Source organism: Canis lupus, chromosome 1 (genome assembly GCF_048164855.1).
Source record: "Canis lupus baileyi chromosome 1, mCanLup2.hap1, whole genome shotgun sequence".
NCBI classification, from domain to species: domain Eukaryota; kingdom Metazoa; phylum Chordata; class Mammalia; order Carnivora; family Canidae; genus Canis; species Canis lupus.
Genome location: NC_132838.1, coordinates 47,957,343 through 47,972,473, shown reverse-complemented (window position 1 = coordinate 47,972,473; position 15,131 = coordinate 47,957,343). Strand labels below are relative to the sequence as shown.

The 15,131-nt window shown below is 44.6% G+C and overlaps 1 protein-coding gene across 5 annotated transcripts in view; it reads right to left on the bottom strand.

Moving 5' to 3' along the window:
• The window catches only part of ZDHHC14 (zDHHC palmitoyltransferase 14), a 273,583-nt gene that overhangs the window by 153,128 nt on the left and 105,324 nt on the right, over positions 1–15,131 (bottom strand). The window contains exon 1 of one of the 5 annotated variants that reach the window (XM_072829004.1): positions 11,993–12,027. The exons of the other annotated variants lie outside the window; for them this stretch is intronic. Coding sequence (XP_072685105.1) covers positions 11,993–12,012 — 20 coding nt within the window. The 5' untranslated portion in view covers positions 12,013–12,027. Of the gene's footprint in view, positions 1–11,992; positions 12,028–15,131 lie in introns of those variants that run through there. 5 annotated transcript variants of the gene reach the window in all.

The window sequence follows — 15,131 nt, the reverse complement described above, 5'->3', positions numbered from 1 at the left end:
GAAAGGTTTAAGAAAAGGTGATACAAAGCGAGGAACATCTTTATTCTTCATCAAAAATGCATCACATTTAAAATTTAAACTTGTATTTTAAATTATGAAAGTCATTTAAGGTTTTGTTCATTCTTCACCCCTTCTTGAAGGGGCCATGGACTCAGCTTCCATGGGTTATCTTCATTCTGGGATGATGGGGTAAGTGTTCGGGTTAGTGACTGTGGCCTGTGGGCATCTCTAACTGGAAAATTAGAATAGAGCTATTCCCCTGAGAACCACACCCCAAATTCACTCATTAGCAAATCATGTCACTGTCAAAATACTCTTCGTTCCAGTTTCTTTCTATGTCTCCATTAATGGCTCCGATCAGATCCACATTAGTCTGCCATCTGTATCTTGCAATGACTTCTGCATTTCTCTCTTTGCTCTCATGCTCCTATACTTCCACTCTGCATACTGCTGCTAAAAGTGATTATGTAAAAGTGACTTCCTATTGTACTTAGAACATAATCTAATATCCTCACTGTAGTCTACAAGGCCCTCTCCGATCTGGTGACTGGCTATCTCTCTGACTTCATCTGCTACCACTTGTTCAATACACTCCAGTCACAGCAAACTTCTCACCATTCCTCAAATAATGCCAATTTCACCCTACTGCAGGACCTTTGCAGTAGCTGTTCCCTCCTCCTTGAATGCTCTTTACCAGATATCCAGAAGTCTCAATTCCTCACTTGTTTCATATTTCTGCACTTCAAAGCACAAGAGGTGTCATCTCTTCAAAAATGCCTTTCTTGAATATTCCATCTCATACAGCCTAATCTCAATAGCAAGGAATAAACTTAACAAAAGAAGTAAACAACCTGTATTCTGAAAACTATAAAGCACTCTTAAAAGATACTGAAGATGACACAAACAAATGGAAAGCTATTCCATGCTCACGGACTGGATGAGTTAACATTGTCAAAATGTCCATACTATCCAAAGCAATCTACAGGTTCAGTGAAATCCATATTTTAAAAAAAACCTACAGCATTTTTCACAAAACTAAAAAAATAATACTAAAATTTATAGGGAAACACAGAAGACCCCAAGTAGCCAAAGCAGTCCTGGGAGAGAACCAAGCTAGAGGTAACATAATTCCAGATTTCAAGATCTACTGCAAAGCTGTAGTAATCAAAACAGTATGGTACTGGCACAAAAACAGACACACATATCAATAGAACAGAACAGAGAGCCCGGAAATAAACCCACCTTTATATGGTCAATTAATTTATGACAAAGGAGGCAAGAATATAAAATAGAAAAACATGATCTTTTCAACAAATGGTGCTGGGAAAACTCGACAGCAACACACAAAGGAATGAAACTAGACCACTTTCTAACACCATACACAAAAATAAACTCAAAATGGATTAACAATCTAAACTGAGACCTGAAACCATACTAATCCTAGGCAGTAATTTCTCTAACATCAGCCATAACAACATTTTTCTAGTTTTGTTTCCTGAGGCAAAGGAAACAAAAGCAAAAATAAACTAATGGGACTACATCAAAAACAAAATGCTTTTGCATAGCAAAGGAAACCATCATGAAACTTACTGAATCGGGGAAGATACCTGCAAATGCCATACCTAATAAGGGATTAATAGCCAAAATATATAAAGAACTTCTACAACTTAACACCACGAAGACAATCAATCTGAATAAGCAAACTAAAAGTAGAGTCAGAACTATAAATGCAGAGAACAAAGTGATGGCTGCCAGAAGGGAGGGGGGAGAGAGTTCAGCAAAATGGGTGAAGGGGAGTGGTAGATGCAAGCCCCCAGCTATGGAGTAAGTCACAGGAATGAAAACAGAGCATAAGGAGTACAATGGTATTATAATAGCAATGTAATAGACAGATGGTAGCTATACTTTTGGTGAACACAGCATAATATATAAACTTGTTAAATCATTAAGTTGTACACCTGAAACTAATGTAACATTGTGTTAGCTATACTCAAATGTAAAAAAATAAATGAAAAAGCATAATCTCCCCAAATCTACTGCCTTATCCTTCTCAATTTTCTCCCATGTGATACCATCACGTGATATTATATTACACATGTATTTGTGGATTTGTTTTTGGTTTGTTACCTCTACTAGAATGTAGGTTCATTGAAGGCAGGGACTTTTTCTTATCCATTGCTAGAACAATCCCTGGTCCTCGCTAAATATTTGTTGAATGAATAAATGAATGTATTTACTCGTCTCCTAAAAGGTGCAGACCTAATAGGTACAAAATCTAAACAAATCCTTACTTCTTAAATATTATATTAATACCATAGTTATAATTAATTATAATTGTATGCTTAGGATGATCCAAGTAGCAAAACCAGTACATCATATGACTCAACCGTCCTGTCACCCTCATCCCATGAGCCTGCCCCAAAGATGTCCTTGGGAAATGTGCAAGATCAGTGCAATAGGTCTGGACTGATGGATTAAGACCAAATGCTGCTCTATGGCAAGGGACACTACAGCTGTGGCCACACACCGAAAATGTTTCTGATCCCCTGTGGAAGCTTAGCTATAAGAGTTTTACGAGCTGCAGAAGGCAAGTGGGATTAAAACCAGGCAGGTCATCAGATTTTCTGTTTTCTTTTCTTCAAGTTTTCAGAACTGAATATATCATCTAAGCCCAAGCAAAAACAGCATTAAACACAGTTCTACTTTACCAAAACCATTAGGAACCCATATGAATGTTATTAATATTAAGCATATGGAATAAAAATCTGCTCTGCTCTCCCTGAATAACAGCCATGGAAGTCAATGTAAAGTAGATACAGATAGAAGTGCTGGGTAGCATTCATCTTTTAATAAAGTCCTAAGTTTAAATTAACAGATGTTTTGGCACCACTCTTTAGATACACTACCACCTTTATCTCAGTCTGCTATATTTTATTTTAACTTTTATACATGCAAAAGAAATAAACCAAATAGGGCAAGAGGGAGAATAAATAAAGTGCTAACATCTGTTTCAGTAAGCTTCTTTTTCCTCCCTGCTTATTGGGACAGATATTTGCTAAAAGATTCCAGAGATAATGTGCCTTAAAGGCCTTCCAAAAATAAAAATAATAATATCTGCACAATGATGATATCTATATTGATACTTTCCTGAACCAAATTCCCCAAGTCACTCTGATTTGGACTTGACCCCAAATTTTGGCTAGAAGAGACATAATAAGTCCCCATCCCAACCACTGGGAACAATCTGCTCCCCAATTTATACTTTCCCACCTCTGCCTATGCTCCTTCTTCCTGGACATGCTCCTCCACCACTGTCTTCTGCCAATGTTATACCCACTACGGAGGCTCTATTCAGTCATCCCCTCTGCGAGTCTACATTGGTCTCTCACATCTTGGAACTCCTCATTGCTAATAACACTCCCTTCGTGATGCATTTTATAGTCTTCAGAATATTTTCACACTAGTTCAGAAAACAAATATTATTAATATTATTATTCCAGAACATGGATGAAGAAAAGGGGAGTATTCCAAATTCAAGGATCCACAGGGGTCCCTGCAGCTTCTACAGCCCCACTTCATCAAACAATACTGGGATACTGGCTTCATCTCTTTGATTAGGTTATAGGCTACAAGAAGAGGAAGGTATGTCTCACAGCACTGGCCATATGGTAATTAACTTAAAATGCTTGTTGACTGGGATGGTAGAAAGAGGCATGGAAAAAATGGGATTCTGGTTCAGGCTCACTACCTTCAGTTGTCTGATTGGTGACAAGTCACCAAGATTCAGATTTCCCAACTGCTGAAATGAGGGGTTTGGGTTGAAAGCTGATCCTAGAATTCTTGAACATATGCTCACAGACATTGCTTTTCCTTGGCTGACTTCTTCTGGCAGTACCACCATGGTATATTCACAAATCCCAAGTTGTCAAATCCCTTTGGGGATTTAATTCAAATACTCTTGTAAATGTGATAGAGGTTCTGGGCTGCCATGTGTCCACTGGAACCAAATCCTCATGAGATTCACACTGGTGCACACATTACACACATGTACACAGGGTCCTGACCACACTTCACATGAGGTAGCATCATTAGACCCACCAACCCTTCTTGTAGACTACAGCCCTTGAGAAATACTCAAAGGATAGTAAACTCTTAGTCTGAAATCCATGAATGCCAAAATTCCACCATCTCTTCAAACCCCTAGTTTTCAAGCTCTCTCTGATGACTGAACTGCTGAAAACCCCTAAAAGCTCTACCTTTTCCAATTACTGAAGTTAATCACGTTGGCAGTGGAACCTACAAGTGTTCCTAAAATGGAAATTCCTTCCTACTCATCTCATTATAGCCACCACAATCACTCTCCAAAGCAAGGAATAATTCTCAAAATCAGAGAGCCCTGACATTCAAAATCTTGAAGTCATTTTATATTGTGCCCTCAGTCTTTTTACCCTCTTCCAGGCAGGCTCTTGGCTTCCTCTCATCCCCCCTCCACCTGGCCTCCACCTGCCAAGGCCCCTGGTGCCTGGTCTCCCTTAGCCACAGGTTTCCAGCAACCTTCTCCCCCCCTTCCCTAATCCATTCCACTCAGAGCCTCAGGATCCCTGCTTTGCTACACTGCCCTCCCTTGACACCCACAAAACGTTTGTCACTGTGTTCACAAGAAGGGCAGATAAGAAGAAGAGATAAAGAGGAAGTGATAAAGGAAGGAAATAATGAGTCTGGTTTCTGTGACCTGTGTAAAAGGAACCCCTCTGAAGCCTTATTATGAAAGTTGGCGTGTGTAGCCATTTCTGCGCTGCCATAACAAAGAACCACAAACCAGGTGACATAAAAAACAGAAATGTATTGTCTGACAGTTCCCGAGACTAGACATCTAACATTAAGGTACCAGCAGGGCCATGCCCTCTCTGAATGGTCTAGGAAAAAATCCTTTAGCTTCCAGTGTCAGCCAGCAATCCTTGGGTTTGCTCAGCTATGTGTAGATGCATCATTACAGTCAGATGGCACCTTCTCCCTGTTTCTCGGTCCCTTTGGGCCACTAGAACAAAAAGTAGCTTATAATCAACAGAAATTTATCTCCTATCTATTGAGACTGGAACGTCCAAGATCAGGCACCAGTATAGGCACCTGGTCCATGTGAGGACTCTGGTTCATAGCTGGTATCTTCTTGCTGTGTCTTCACATGGTAGAAGGGACTCAGGAGCTCTCTGGAGTCTTTTATAAAGGCACTAATCCCATTCACGAAGGCTCCACCTTCCTGTCCTACAAACCTCCCAAAGGCCCCCACCTTCTGTCCTGACTAGGGGGACAAACAGACCATAACATCTTAGATGCCTTCACATGGTCTACCTTCTGTTTGTGTTTGCACCTGTCTCCAAATGTCCCCTTTTTATGACACCAATCATACTTGATTATGGTCCATGCTACTGTCCCCATTTTCACTTTATTATCTCTATGAAAACCCTATTGCCAAATACGATCGTGTTCTGAGAGTTAGGACTACAATGTATCTTTTTTGGAGGGGTAGGGGGACATAATTCAACCTTAAGAGCATGGGGAGGGGTGACTTACCTTCCAGTGTGGGAGACAACCAGCCCTTGATTGAACTCCCGCACCCACGTACCATATGAACCACACAAGGCCTACCTACGTATGTCCTAGACACAGCCTTAGGTGAGCCAGCATAGTCACTGTGCTTGACTCGACCTTTCTTCCCTCCCAACTACACTGGGGAGATAGAGCTGGAGTCCCGGGAAGTCCCAGAAGGTGATTCTTGGCACTAAGAAAGAATATGGCAGGAGGAGGAGTCGGCTTTACCAGGAGAACATGAAAGGTGTAGCCATGCAAGATGTGGAACTGGTACAATGTATGTAAATGTACAAGAAGACCGCAAATGCTTTCTCATGTGTCCTTATCTCTGGCCTGGTCGAACTGTTTGCTCCTGCCTTCTTACTGAAGCTGTCCCGCATTGTCCCTCACCACACACTGCTTGGATCTCAGCAGGCATCAGGGCGATCTTTGTGGAGTCTTCCCTTTCATAAACGCTCCCTGCTGTGAGGAGGAATGTCTAAAACATTCTCCACCCACACGCTGCTTGGCTGGTGGGGAGCCGTCAAAATGGCAAGAAGAAAGCCCCACGCTTGTTTTGTCTTCTCAAAGTGGGGCCTTTACTTGCATAAGAATGTTATAGATGTTAATAATAAGAATGTTCGTTATTTTATTTGCTGAGTTCATGCAAGCTCGCTGAAAAATGCTGATAAATGTAATCTGTTCTTAAAACATCTCATATTAAAACACTCAATAGACCTCTATTACATATCCATCCACCATACTCAAATTAAGATGTCTTCATTTAAACATTGCTTTGTGGATTTACTAGAGAAAGTTTACAACAATAATGCAAACTTAGAGCTCAACCTAAGCAAAACATTTTTAAAAGTTCTCTGATCCTTCCTCTAAAACAAGCACTGAAGGGACCCCTGGGTGGCTCAGTGGTTGAGCATCTGCCTTCGGCCCAAGGCATGATCCCGGGTCCGGGGATCAAATCCCACATCAGACTCTCCATGAGGAGCTTGCTTCTCTGCTTCTCCCTCTACCTATGTCTGCCTCTCTCTTTGTGTCTCTCATGAATAAATAAAATTGAAAAAAAAAAAAAAAAAACAAGCACTGAAAAGAAACATCAGCTCCTACCTAGTTCATTCTAGAGTTCCACACCCAGCAGCTACGCACAAAATGGTGACTTACTAGAAAGGTCTACAAAAATGATTGTTGAGGATCTGAGCATTTTAAATTTAATTCAAGACATATTTTGGTATTTAGAATAAAAAATACATACAATTTTAGCTTGTAATAATTAGATTTATTTTTAAAGACATGGGTCATTATGAATAGCAAGAATCCAGGCTTCTCTTCTGTCAATATTTTATGTTGAAAGCTCTTTTGCTTTTCCCTAGTAAAAATACTGTTTTAAAATTATAGAGTGCTATTTTTCAGAAAAGTTTACAATCCAGTTCAGCTAGCTTAACAATCCATAGGCCCACTCATCACCTAACATGCTATAGAAAGCATGTCTTTCTACCTTCAAAGTTCAGGTGTTGAAACCTAACTTTCAGTTTGCTGGTATTTGGAGGTGGTGAAGACAGAGCCTCAGGAATGAGATTATTGCTCTCATATAAGGGACCCCAGAGTTCCTTCTGCTTCTGCCATGTGAGGACAGAGTGGATAGATAGTGTCTATGAACCAGGAGGTGGGCACCGGCCAGACACTAATCTGCTATGGCCTTGAACTTGGACTTCCTGCCTCCAAACCATGAAAAAAATTTCTGTTGTTTGTAAGCCCCCATCCCCACCCCAGCCTATCGTAATTTTGTTATATCAGCCCACATGGACTAAGACACAAATGCGGACTCTGCTTAAGGACAGCATCCAGAGAAGTGCTCCCTGTCCAGCCTACATGCTGCCTGCACCACCACGGACACTCCAGGTATGGAAATAGAGGAGAGCTCCACACAACCCCACATGCTGAGCACTCACAAGGGCAGGGGCTAGCTATTCAGAGCCCTTGCAGGTGCGGTCCCTGTCCTAGGAGGCTCAGCATTTAGTGCACACACTGATGTCTGCAACCTCGCATCTGCACCTTGACCTGACCTGCTTCTGCTGCACCTTCAACCTCCTCCCCTACCTCGTCAGCCCTGCCTTGCTGCTCACCATCCTGACCCACTCTCTTTGGATCCAACATTTGCCAACATTTCTGGTCATTATCTTGTCTCTTCTCAACCACATCCCTGTTTCTTTGACCCTAGCAATCCCTTTCGGCTGGTTCAGCTAAAGCCCTGCACCCTGGTGTCACCATAGACCCCTTTCCTTCTCCCTTGGGCCTGGGCCTGGCAGCAGAGAACTCATAGCCTGGGCAAAGTTCAGGCTTTGGAACCATATTTCTCTCGCTAATGCCCACGTTGGTTGTTATTCCCCTGCTGAAAAACCTCCAACTACCCCTCCCCTGCAGGTAAGGCACAGGCTCCTTGGCTTTTCTTATGCCCCATGTGCTTTCCAGTACTGCTCACATAATTAAGGTAATACAGACCTCTCAACATTTCCCCCAAATGCTTTGCAAAGTCCTCCTTCTATACCTTTATTACTGCCATTTTCTTCTGCTTCCTCTTCCTGATAAAATCTTGTGTCCCCTCAGAGCACACACCCACTATGAGTTCCTCCCCATAAACACCTCAGTGCGTGTACACCATAAACGCTGGTTAAGTGAATGAAACAGGAAGTAAAGAAGGCTTGTATTCCATTCTAATTTTGGACTGCTTTAAAAAAAAAAAAAACCTCATAGTTCTATAAGACAACAAAATTAGAGCTTATTTAAATGCTCCAAAGTATGGAAGTTTGCATGTCTTCAGCGCTTGGCAAGGAATCTACAAATGGAAGCTTTGAGAGGAGGGGTTTCCAAACTCTTGGGGTATGCTTTTCTTGATCTATGTTAAAAGGAACGAAAAACAAACCTGTAGAGGTACTCTAGGAGGCCCTAGCCCCACGTAATAGCATAATAGCTGTAACAAAAGGCTAGGATCCCAATTCCAAGTCATGTCATTTCTAGAGAAACATGAGGCAGGAAAATGCAGTCTGTTTATGGCCAAAAAGACAAGAAGAAACATTCAGGTTGCCGATGAGCGTTTTATCACTTGCCTATTGGTTTGGCTGTCTCTGGGATTGTTAAATGTAGAATATGTATTCAGGATATGAAACGGATTTGAGATTATGCATTCAGGAAATGAAATGGATTTGAGACCTTAGAGCCTACAGAATGCAATTTAACATTTTCTCTCTTTGAATTTATTAGATTTTTAAAGAGTTATTTCCTTCTAAACTGCCTTAATGAAACAAAGTGAACTGCCCTGGAATGAAAGATTTTATGAAAATGGATGTCCTCAAAAGGGCCATAATCTACAAGAAAAGTTATGTTCCTCTTTATAAAGATCTGCCTCCAGTCTTTCATCTCTTGCACGGATACGGAAGGTGTGCCAGGAGCCCTGGAGTCTGGTCCATGCATTTCCTGGCTGTCCCCTCTCAACCCCAGGTTACCATCTTCCCAGTGCAAGTAACAACAAATGCCCTGCCTACCCCTCCAGACTGAGATTCAGATGAGAGAGCACATCCCGATCATCATTGTCTTTGCCATCAGGATGTCTAGACTTGCAGAGTCCCCAGGGAGGGTCTAGGAGAGGCCAAGGGCAGGGTCGACATCCAAGACCGGCACCTTCCCACCTCCCTTGCATCACACAGCTCCTCGCAGGCAGGGCCAGCACTCCACAGCCAAATGGCCTTAGAGTGACCTCCCTCTGACCTCAACCTTTCAAAACTTTAGGGACTTTACAGTACTTTAGAGAGGATCAAGTCCAACCCACTTGTTGTAAAGCTAAAGCAGCCAAAGAAATAAATGCCAACCAAGAAGGCCAACCAAGAATCAGTGGCTAAGCCAGGACCCTGCAGGGCTCCTCTGGGGGGCCACACTCCTTTACAAACAAGGGCATGCAAAGCCATGTGAAACACTCCTCAAACCCATGCTCTTTGGGACATAAAGCTTTGACATCTAAGTGGGTTGCTACAGTTGGCTGAGTAAGGGGAGCCACTGAAGTCACAGAGAGGTACAGTAACCATGGACAAGGACGGCTTGCAAAAGTCACCAGCTTGAAGACATGGGTGTATCATGTGTGTGCTGGTCTACTGCCCAGCTGAGATGGTGATACCACATGGCCGCCTCCTGGGAGAGGCTTCTGCACCCCAAATGCCCAAGGCCCACGGGACAATATCACTAAGCTGGAAGCTAGGTGCCCTGACAGAAGGCCGTGAATGTCCAGAGCCACGTGCACATGGACACCTCCCGATGGTGTCCTCTGGCTCCAGGTCACATTCACAGCTCAAGCTCTCCCGAGCCATCCCCACAGCCGTGGATCCACAGGTTCAGAGGCCTCTCATACTGTTGACTGCCTTCCTCTGTAAACACGCTGATGGGCATGGGTTTGGCTTCAGGGATTTTTGAAGCCATCAGCTGCCAGAAGAGAATGGAAGCAGGACGGCATGTGGAGCAATGCCCCTCTTCACATTGCACTGGCCACCACGGAGCCCCCACACACACCCAGGCTCACAAGCCCGATTCCATTGTCTCTTGGCCCTGAGCAGGTCCCAGCAGGGCTCAGACTGTCCTCTTGCTCCAGGGGCGGCTGCAGTTATGGTCTGACCACAGGGCCATGGTGCCCACCTCCTGCCTCCCCCTGCACGATCTCTGCTGCAAGGCCATGTGACTCAGCACCCTAACAATGAGCTCCCTTCCTGCTTGTCATCTGCCGTGGAACCCTCCACTGACAATGGGCATTCACGTCTCCCACAGCGCCACTTGTTCTGCCCTCGGAGGAGAAAGGGGAGAGGCCCGTGTATGGAGCCTTCAGGGAGGCCCGTTCCTGTCTCTACCGGAGCAAAGGGGATCGAAGGATGCGCGAATGTGTCTGAAACCCAAACCCAGCTGGAAGGTCTCATTTAGGCTACAGCCCAGACAGGGCACACAGCACATATGGCAGATTTCCTAAAAGCAGAGAGCAATCACATGCCTCAAGGAATACAAACACTGCCCTCAGAAGGTTTTCATGATTCCAGAAATAACGTGTGTGTGTGTGTGTGTGTGTGGTGGTAGAGGGGGGGCACACAGAGAGGGAGGGAGGAGGGGAGCTAGAGGGAGAGCTAGGAGAGAACAGGGAGCAGAGGACAGAGTATCTGTGGGATGTGGGTGTCCCACTGCTCCTGCTGCCCCTGAAGCATGATAGGGAGGGAGGAGAGCTCCTTGGATGAAGAGTGTGGTCACAAGTCACTTACCAGCCATGTGACTTGGCTTACATTCCTAATCTCTCTTGGTTTCATTAATTTGTTTGTTCATTCAGGCATATGTTGTATTCCTACTATGTGCCCAATGCTGCACTGGGCACTAGAGATAAAGCTGGGCCATGGGGAGGAGGAGGGAGGTGAGGAAAAGGAGAGGAAGAGGAGCAAGAGGAAGAGAAGAAAGAGGAAGAGGAAAAGAGAAAGGGAGAGGAGGAAGGAGAGGAGGGAGGAGGAGGAGGGGAGGGAAGGAAGAGGAGAAGAAGAGGACAGAAGGAGGAGGAGGAGGAGGTGGCAGCAGTGGTGGAGGAGGCTTGGCTCTGCTGAGCTCGGTCTAGTGAGAGGGGCTTAATCAAGCAGTCGCACTAATTAATGGATGAGCAAACCCTGCAATAAGCACCCCAAGGAAAGGAATGTTTCCTTCAGAGGGTAAAACCAAGGAAGCGGCCCCAACCGGGGGGCTCAGGGCACAGGGGGCTGAGCACCTTCTCTACAAAGGCTTGTTTCCAGGTGAAAGACTGCAGTGATCAGTCAGTGCTCCTTGACTCCTTCCTCCACATCCAGTCCCTCATCAGAGCCGGTTAGCTCTACCTCAAACCACATCTCAAATCTGATCCCCTCTGCACCTCCCCAGTAGGGTCTGGTCCAAGAACTGCCATCTTTGCCTGGACTAGTGCAGTAGTACCTCAGTCAGTCTCCTGCTCCTGCCCTTTACAAGTGCAGGGGGAGGGGAGGACCTTTAAAGCCTGCTAGGTAACTCCTCTGCTTAAAATCCTCTCACAGCTTCCCATCCCACTCAGAATAAAATCCCAAACTGTACCTCTCACCCACAGGACCGTCTCCTGCCATAAGATCCTTATGTCCTTTCACACACACACACACACACACACACACACACACATACACACACACACACACACACACCCATCACCCCCACTGCTGCCTTCCCACTGCCTTCTTAGCTAGGCCTTTGCTCTTCCAAAGCACCGTGCCTGGAATGTCTTACCCAGAGCATTCCCCTAATCCATATAGATCTGTGCAAGGCCTCCCCCCACAGGCCTTTTCACACCTATTTGGGCTAAAATACATCAATCCTGACTCCCGACTCCTAAGCTTCTCACCTGCTTTCCTCATTCTTCATCCACTTAATTTACTTGCTGAGTGTCTGTCTGTGATGTTAGGGCTGCTCCAGCTACTGGGAATACTGCAGTGAACCGGGTAAAGTCCCTGTTCTCTTGCAGATGACACCCTAGGACAATGGAGAAAGGACAGTCCTTATTTTTATGTGTCAGCTGCCCCACTCAGCAAAGAGCAGAATCTGCCCCCAAGGCCCATTCCCCCAATTCCAGAACTGGCTGTGCCTCCCTGGGAAGGGAAAGCAGGGGACAGGCAGGATGGGCAGTGAATCCCCAAGGTTTCTGAAACACAAGACAGACAGGGTGGCTGGAGGTCAGAGTGGGGGCAGCGGGAGGCTGCAGGGGTGGCCCAGGAGGGACCCAGCACCTCTCTTGAATAGCCACCGCTAGTTCTGAGCAGGGAGGTGACAGATGGGGCTTGATGTGGGAAGAATCTGCCTGGCCCCACAGTGGATGTGGGGGCACCTGCATTTGGGACAGAGGTGCTGGTGGTTTAGATGAAGGTGGTGGGCGAGGAGGTGAGCCAGGGGCTGGGTTTTTTCCCCTGTGAAGTGGAGGTAATAATGGTACCTGCCTAGAGGGCTGTGGTATGGGGTGAGGTGACACCCAGCCTGATGCGCAGTCACAGCCAGTGTCAGGATTAAGGGGAAGGTGGTCCTGGCAGGGAGGAGAGCTCCGGCTTTCCTGACCAGCCCCAGTGCTGAAACCAGGGCGCCTCTGTGCTCACTCAAGTGGGTGAGCTCTGAGCACTTCTGAAAATGGCAAATCAGCACAAGAGATAATTCGATAATCAAAATAATTAATCCTCAGGATTACAATTTAAATGCTAGCCATTTAGAGACCCTATCATTACAATCACTCTCAGCATATCCCCCGTCCATCCAGCAACCTTTTAGCTGCCAGTTTATAGAGTCAGAGCTGTTAATGGGGTGACAGCCAAGGCCACACGTCCATAAAGCGCCTCGTTACCAGACTTGAGCCAGATGAGGGCCCGAGTCCTGGGGACTCCCAGGTTACTGCAAACCTTTGATTTCTCAGTTTAACCAATTAAATCTTAATGTATAAATTCACATTCAGCACATTCGTAGAAGCTGATTTTAAAAAGTAAAAGAGGAAACCTATATGATCTCATTATAAATGTATTCATCACACCCTAGTCTTTCACTCGCAAAGTCTCTCAATTCATCTTCTTTCTTCCCATTTCCAGGGACACTAACCTAGTCCAATCAACTACTCCATAAATTTTTAGTGAATACCCACTGTATGCAAAGCAGTAAGCCAGGCGCTGTGGGGGAACAGAGGATAAATGTGCTTCCTGTCCTTGACTCAAAGAATACAGAAAAAGCTGCAAATATGGGCTTTGTCCTCACCACAAGCTAAAACCTCATGAGAAGAGGTGAAGAGGTCCACCTTCTGTGGACCTTTCCTCTTTTCATTCACATGTCCCTCCTGCAGGGTGGGCACACAGCGCTGAATGTGTCACTGCAGGATAGGGTATTGATGGGGATACTGTCAATCAAAAGTGCCCCCAGTGAAGGAGTGGCATCCTCACCAGGAATGACCAGGACCATGGCTGGTAATGGCTCTGACACTCAGGACACACCCTCAGAGGATTCCCTGCCCCCTTCCCTATCCCCTGGCTCCTGCCTCCTCTTGACCGTCTCCTCACCACCTTCCCCCAGCTTCAACCACTCTGGATCTATTGACCTCACAAATCCCTGATTTCTGCCTCACCCTGAGCAAGGTAGGTTCAGACAAATTGCCAAAAGACTGTGGGGGAGCCAGCCATCGTTGCAGGTGATAAGACAGGGAAGGGTCCAGGGAGGAGAGGAGAGGCAGGGTGCTGCTGGCATGCCAGCTGCATAAACATGATTTCAAGGAGCGGGCTATACTCCATACCCAGCACTGAAAGGCCTGGCTGGCCAAAGCAGGGTTTGCTCCAACAACACTTAGAGAGTCCTGCCCGGTGCAGGTACTATGCTGGGGGCTGCAGAATTGAGGCAGGTGCCAGGCAAAAACACATTTGGAAAGGTAGAAGAAACCAAGAAGGGGGTCACACTGTCTATAATGCTCTGGAACTTGTTACTTAAATGCAGGCCAGGCATTTGGACTGTTTGGGCATTTTTACTATTATAAGCAATACTTTAGTGAAAAGCCTTGTCTATATCTCTTTGCTCACTTATCAAATTATTTTCCAAGGGTAAATTCCTGGAATAGGACATTAGGGTCAAGGAGATGCTTTTATTATTTTTTTAAGAACTTATTTACATTGCTGAACTGTTTTGTTAAAGAACTTATTTACATTGCCGAACTGCTCAGAAAAAGTTACACTCATTTATATAAAGATAAGGAAGTTAATGAGGTTAACCAGTTTCTGCTATGTTTATCATTTATATTTCATTTTTGTGAGTTATCCATACATATTCTTAAACCTGTCTTTCTATTGAGTCAATATTTTTATCTTTTGTTCTGTATTAATCTTTTGTCTAATAAGTACCTTGCAAATATATTTCCATCTTTGTGGTCTTTAAATTTAAGATGGTTTGTTTTGACCCAAATTTTAAATTTCTGTAGGGGAATCTACCAAACTTTCCTGGCTTTCACGTGATGCTTGTGAGTGCCTTCTTCACCCAATTTTATATAGTCACTGACTTTTTTTTTTTACTGCTTTTACATGTCCACCTATTTAAATATAAATATCAATCTAGGGGCGCCGGAGTGGCTCAGTCTGTTAAACGTCTGCCTTCAGCTCAGGCCATGTCCTGGGATTGAGCCCCACATCAGGTTCCCTGCTCCTCAGGGAGCCTGCTTCTCCCTCTCCCTACTGCTCCCCCTGCTCATGCTCGCTTTCTCTCTCTCTCTCTCTCTCTCTCTCTCTCTTCCTCTCCCTCTCCTTCTACCAGATAAATAAAAAAATGAAAAATAAATAATATCAATCTATCTAGATTTGATATAAAGTTTCTCATAAACTCATATGCATTTGTATACATTAAATTCTTATATATTCTTAGGTCTTATTCTGCGTCATTAACTTCTAACCACACACAGCTTTATTATTAGATTAACAATTTAATTACTTACAAATAAAAATGCCCCCATCCTTCTACCTCTCATTACTTACTTT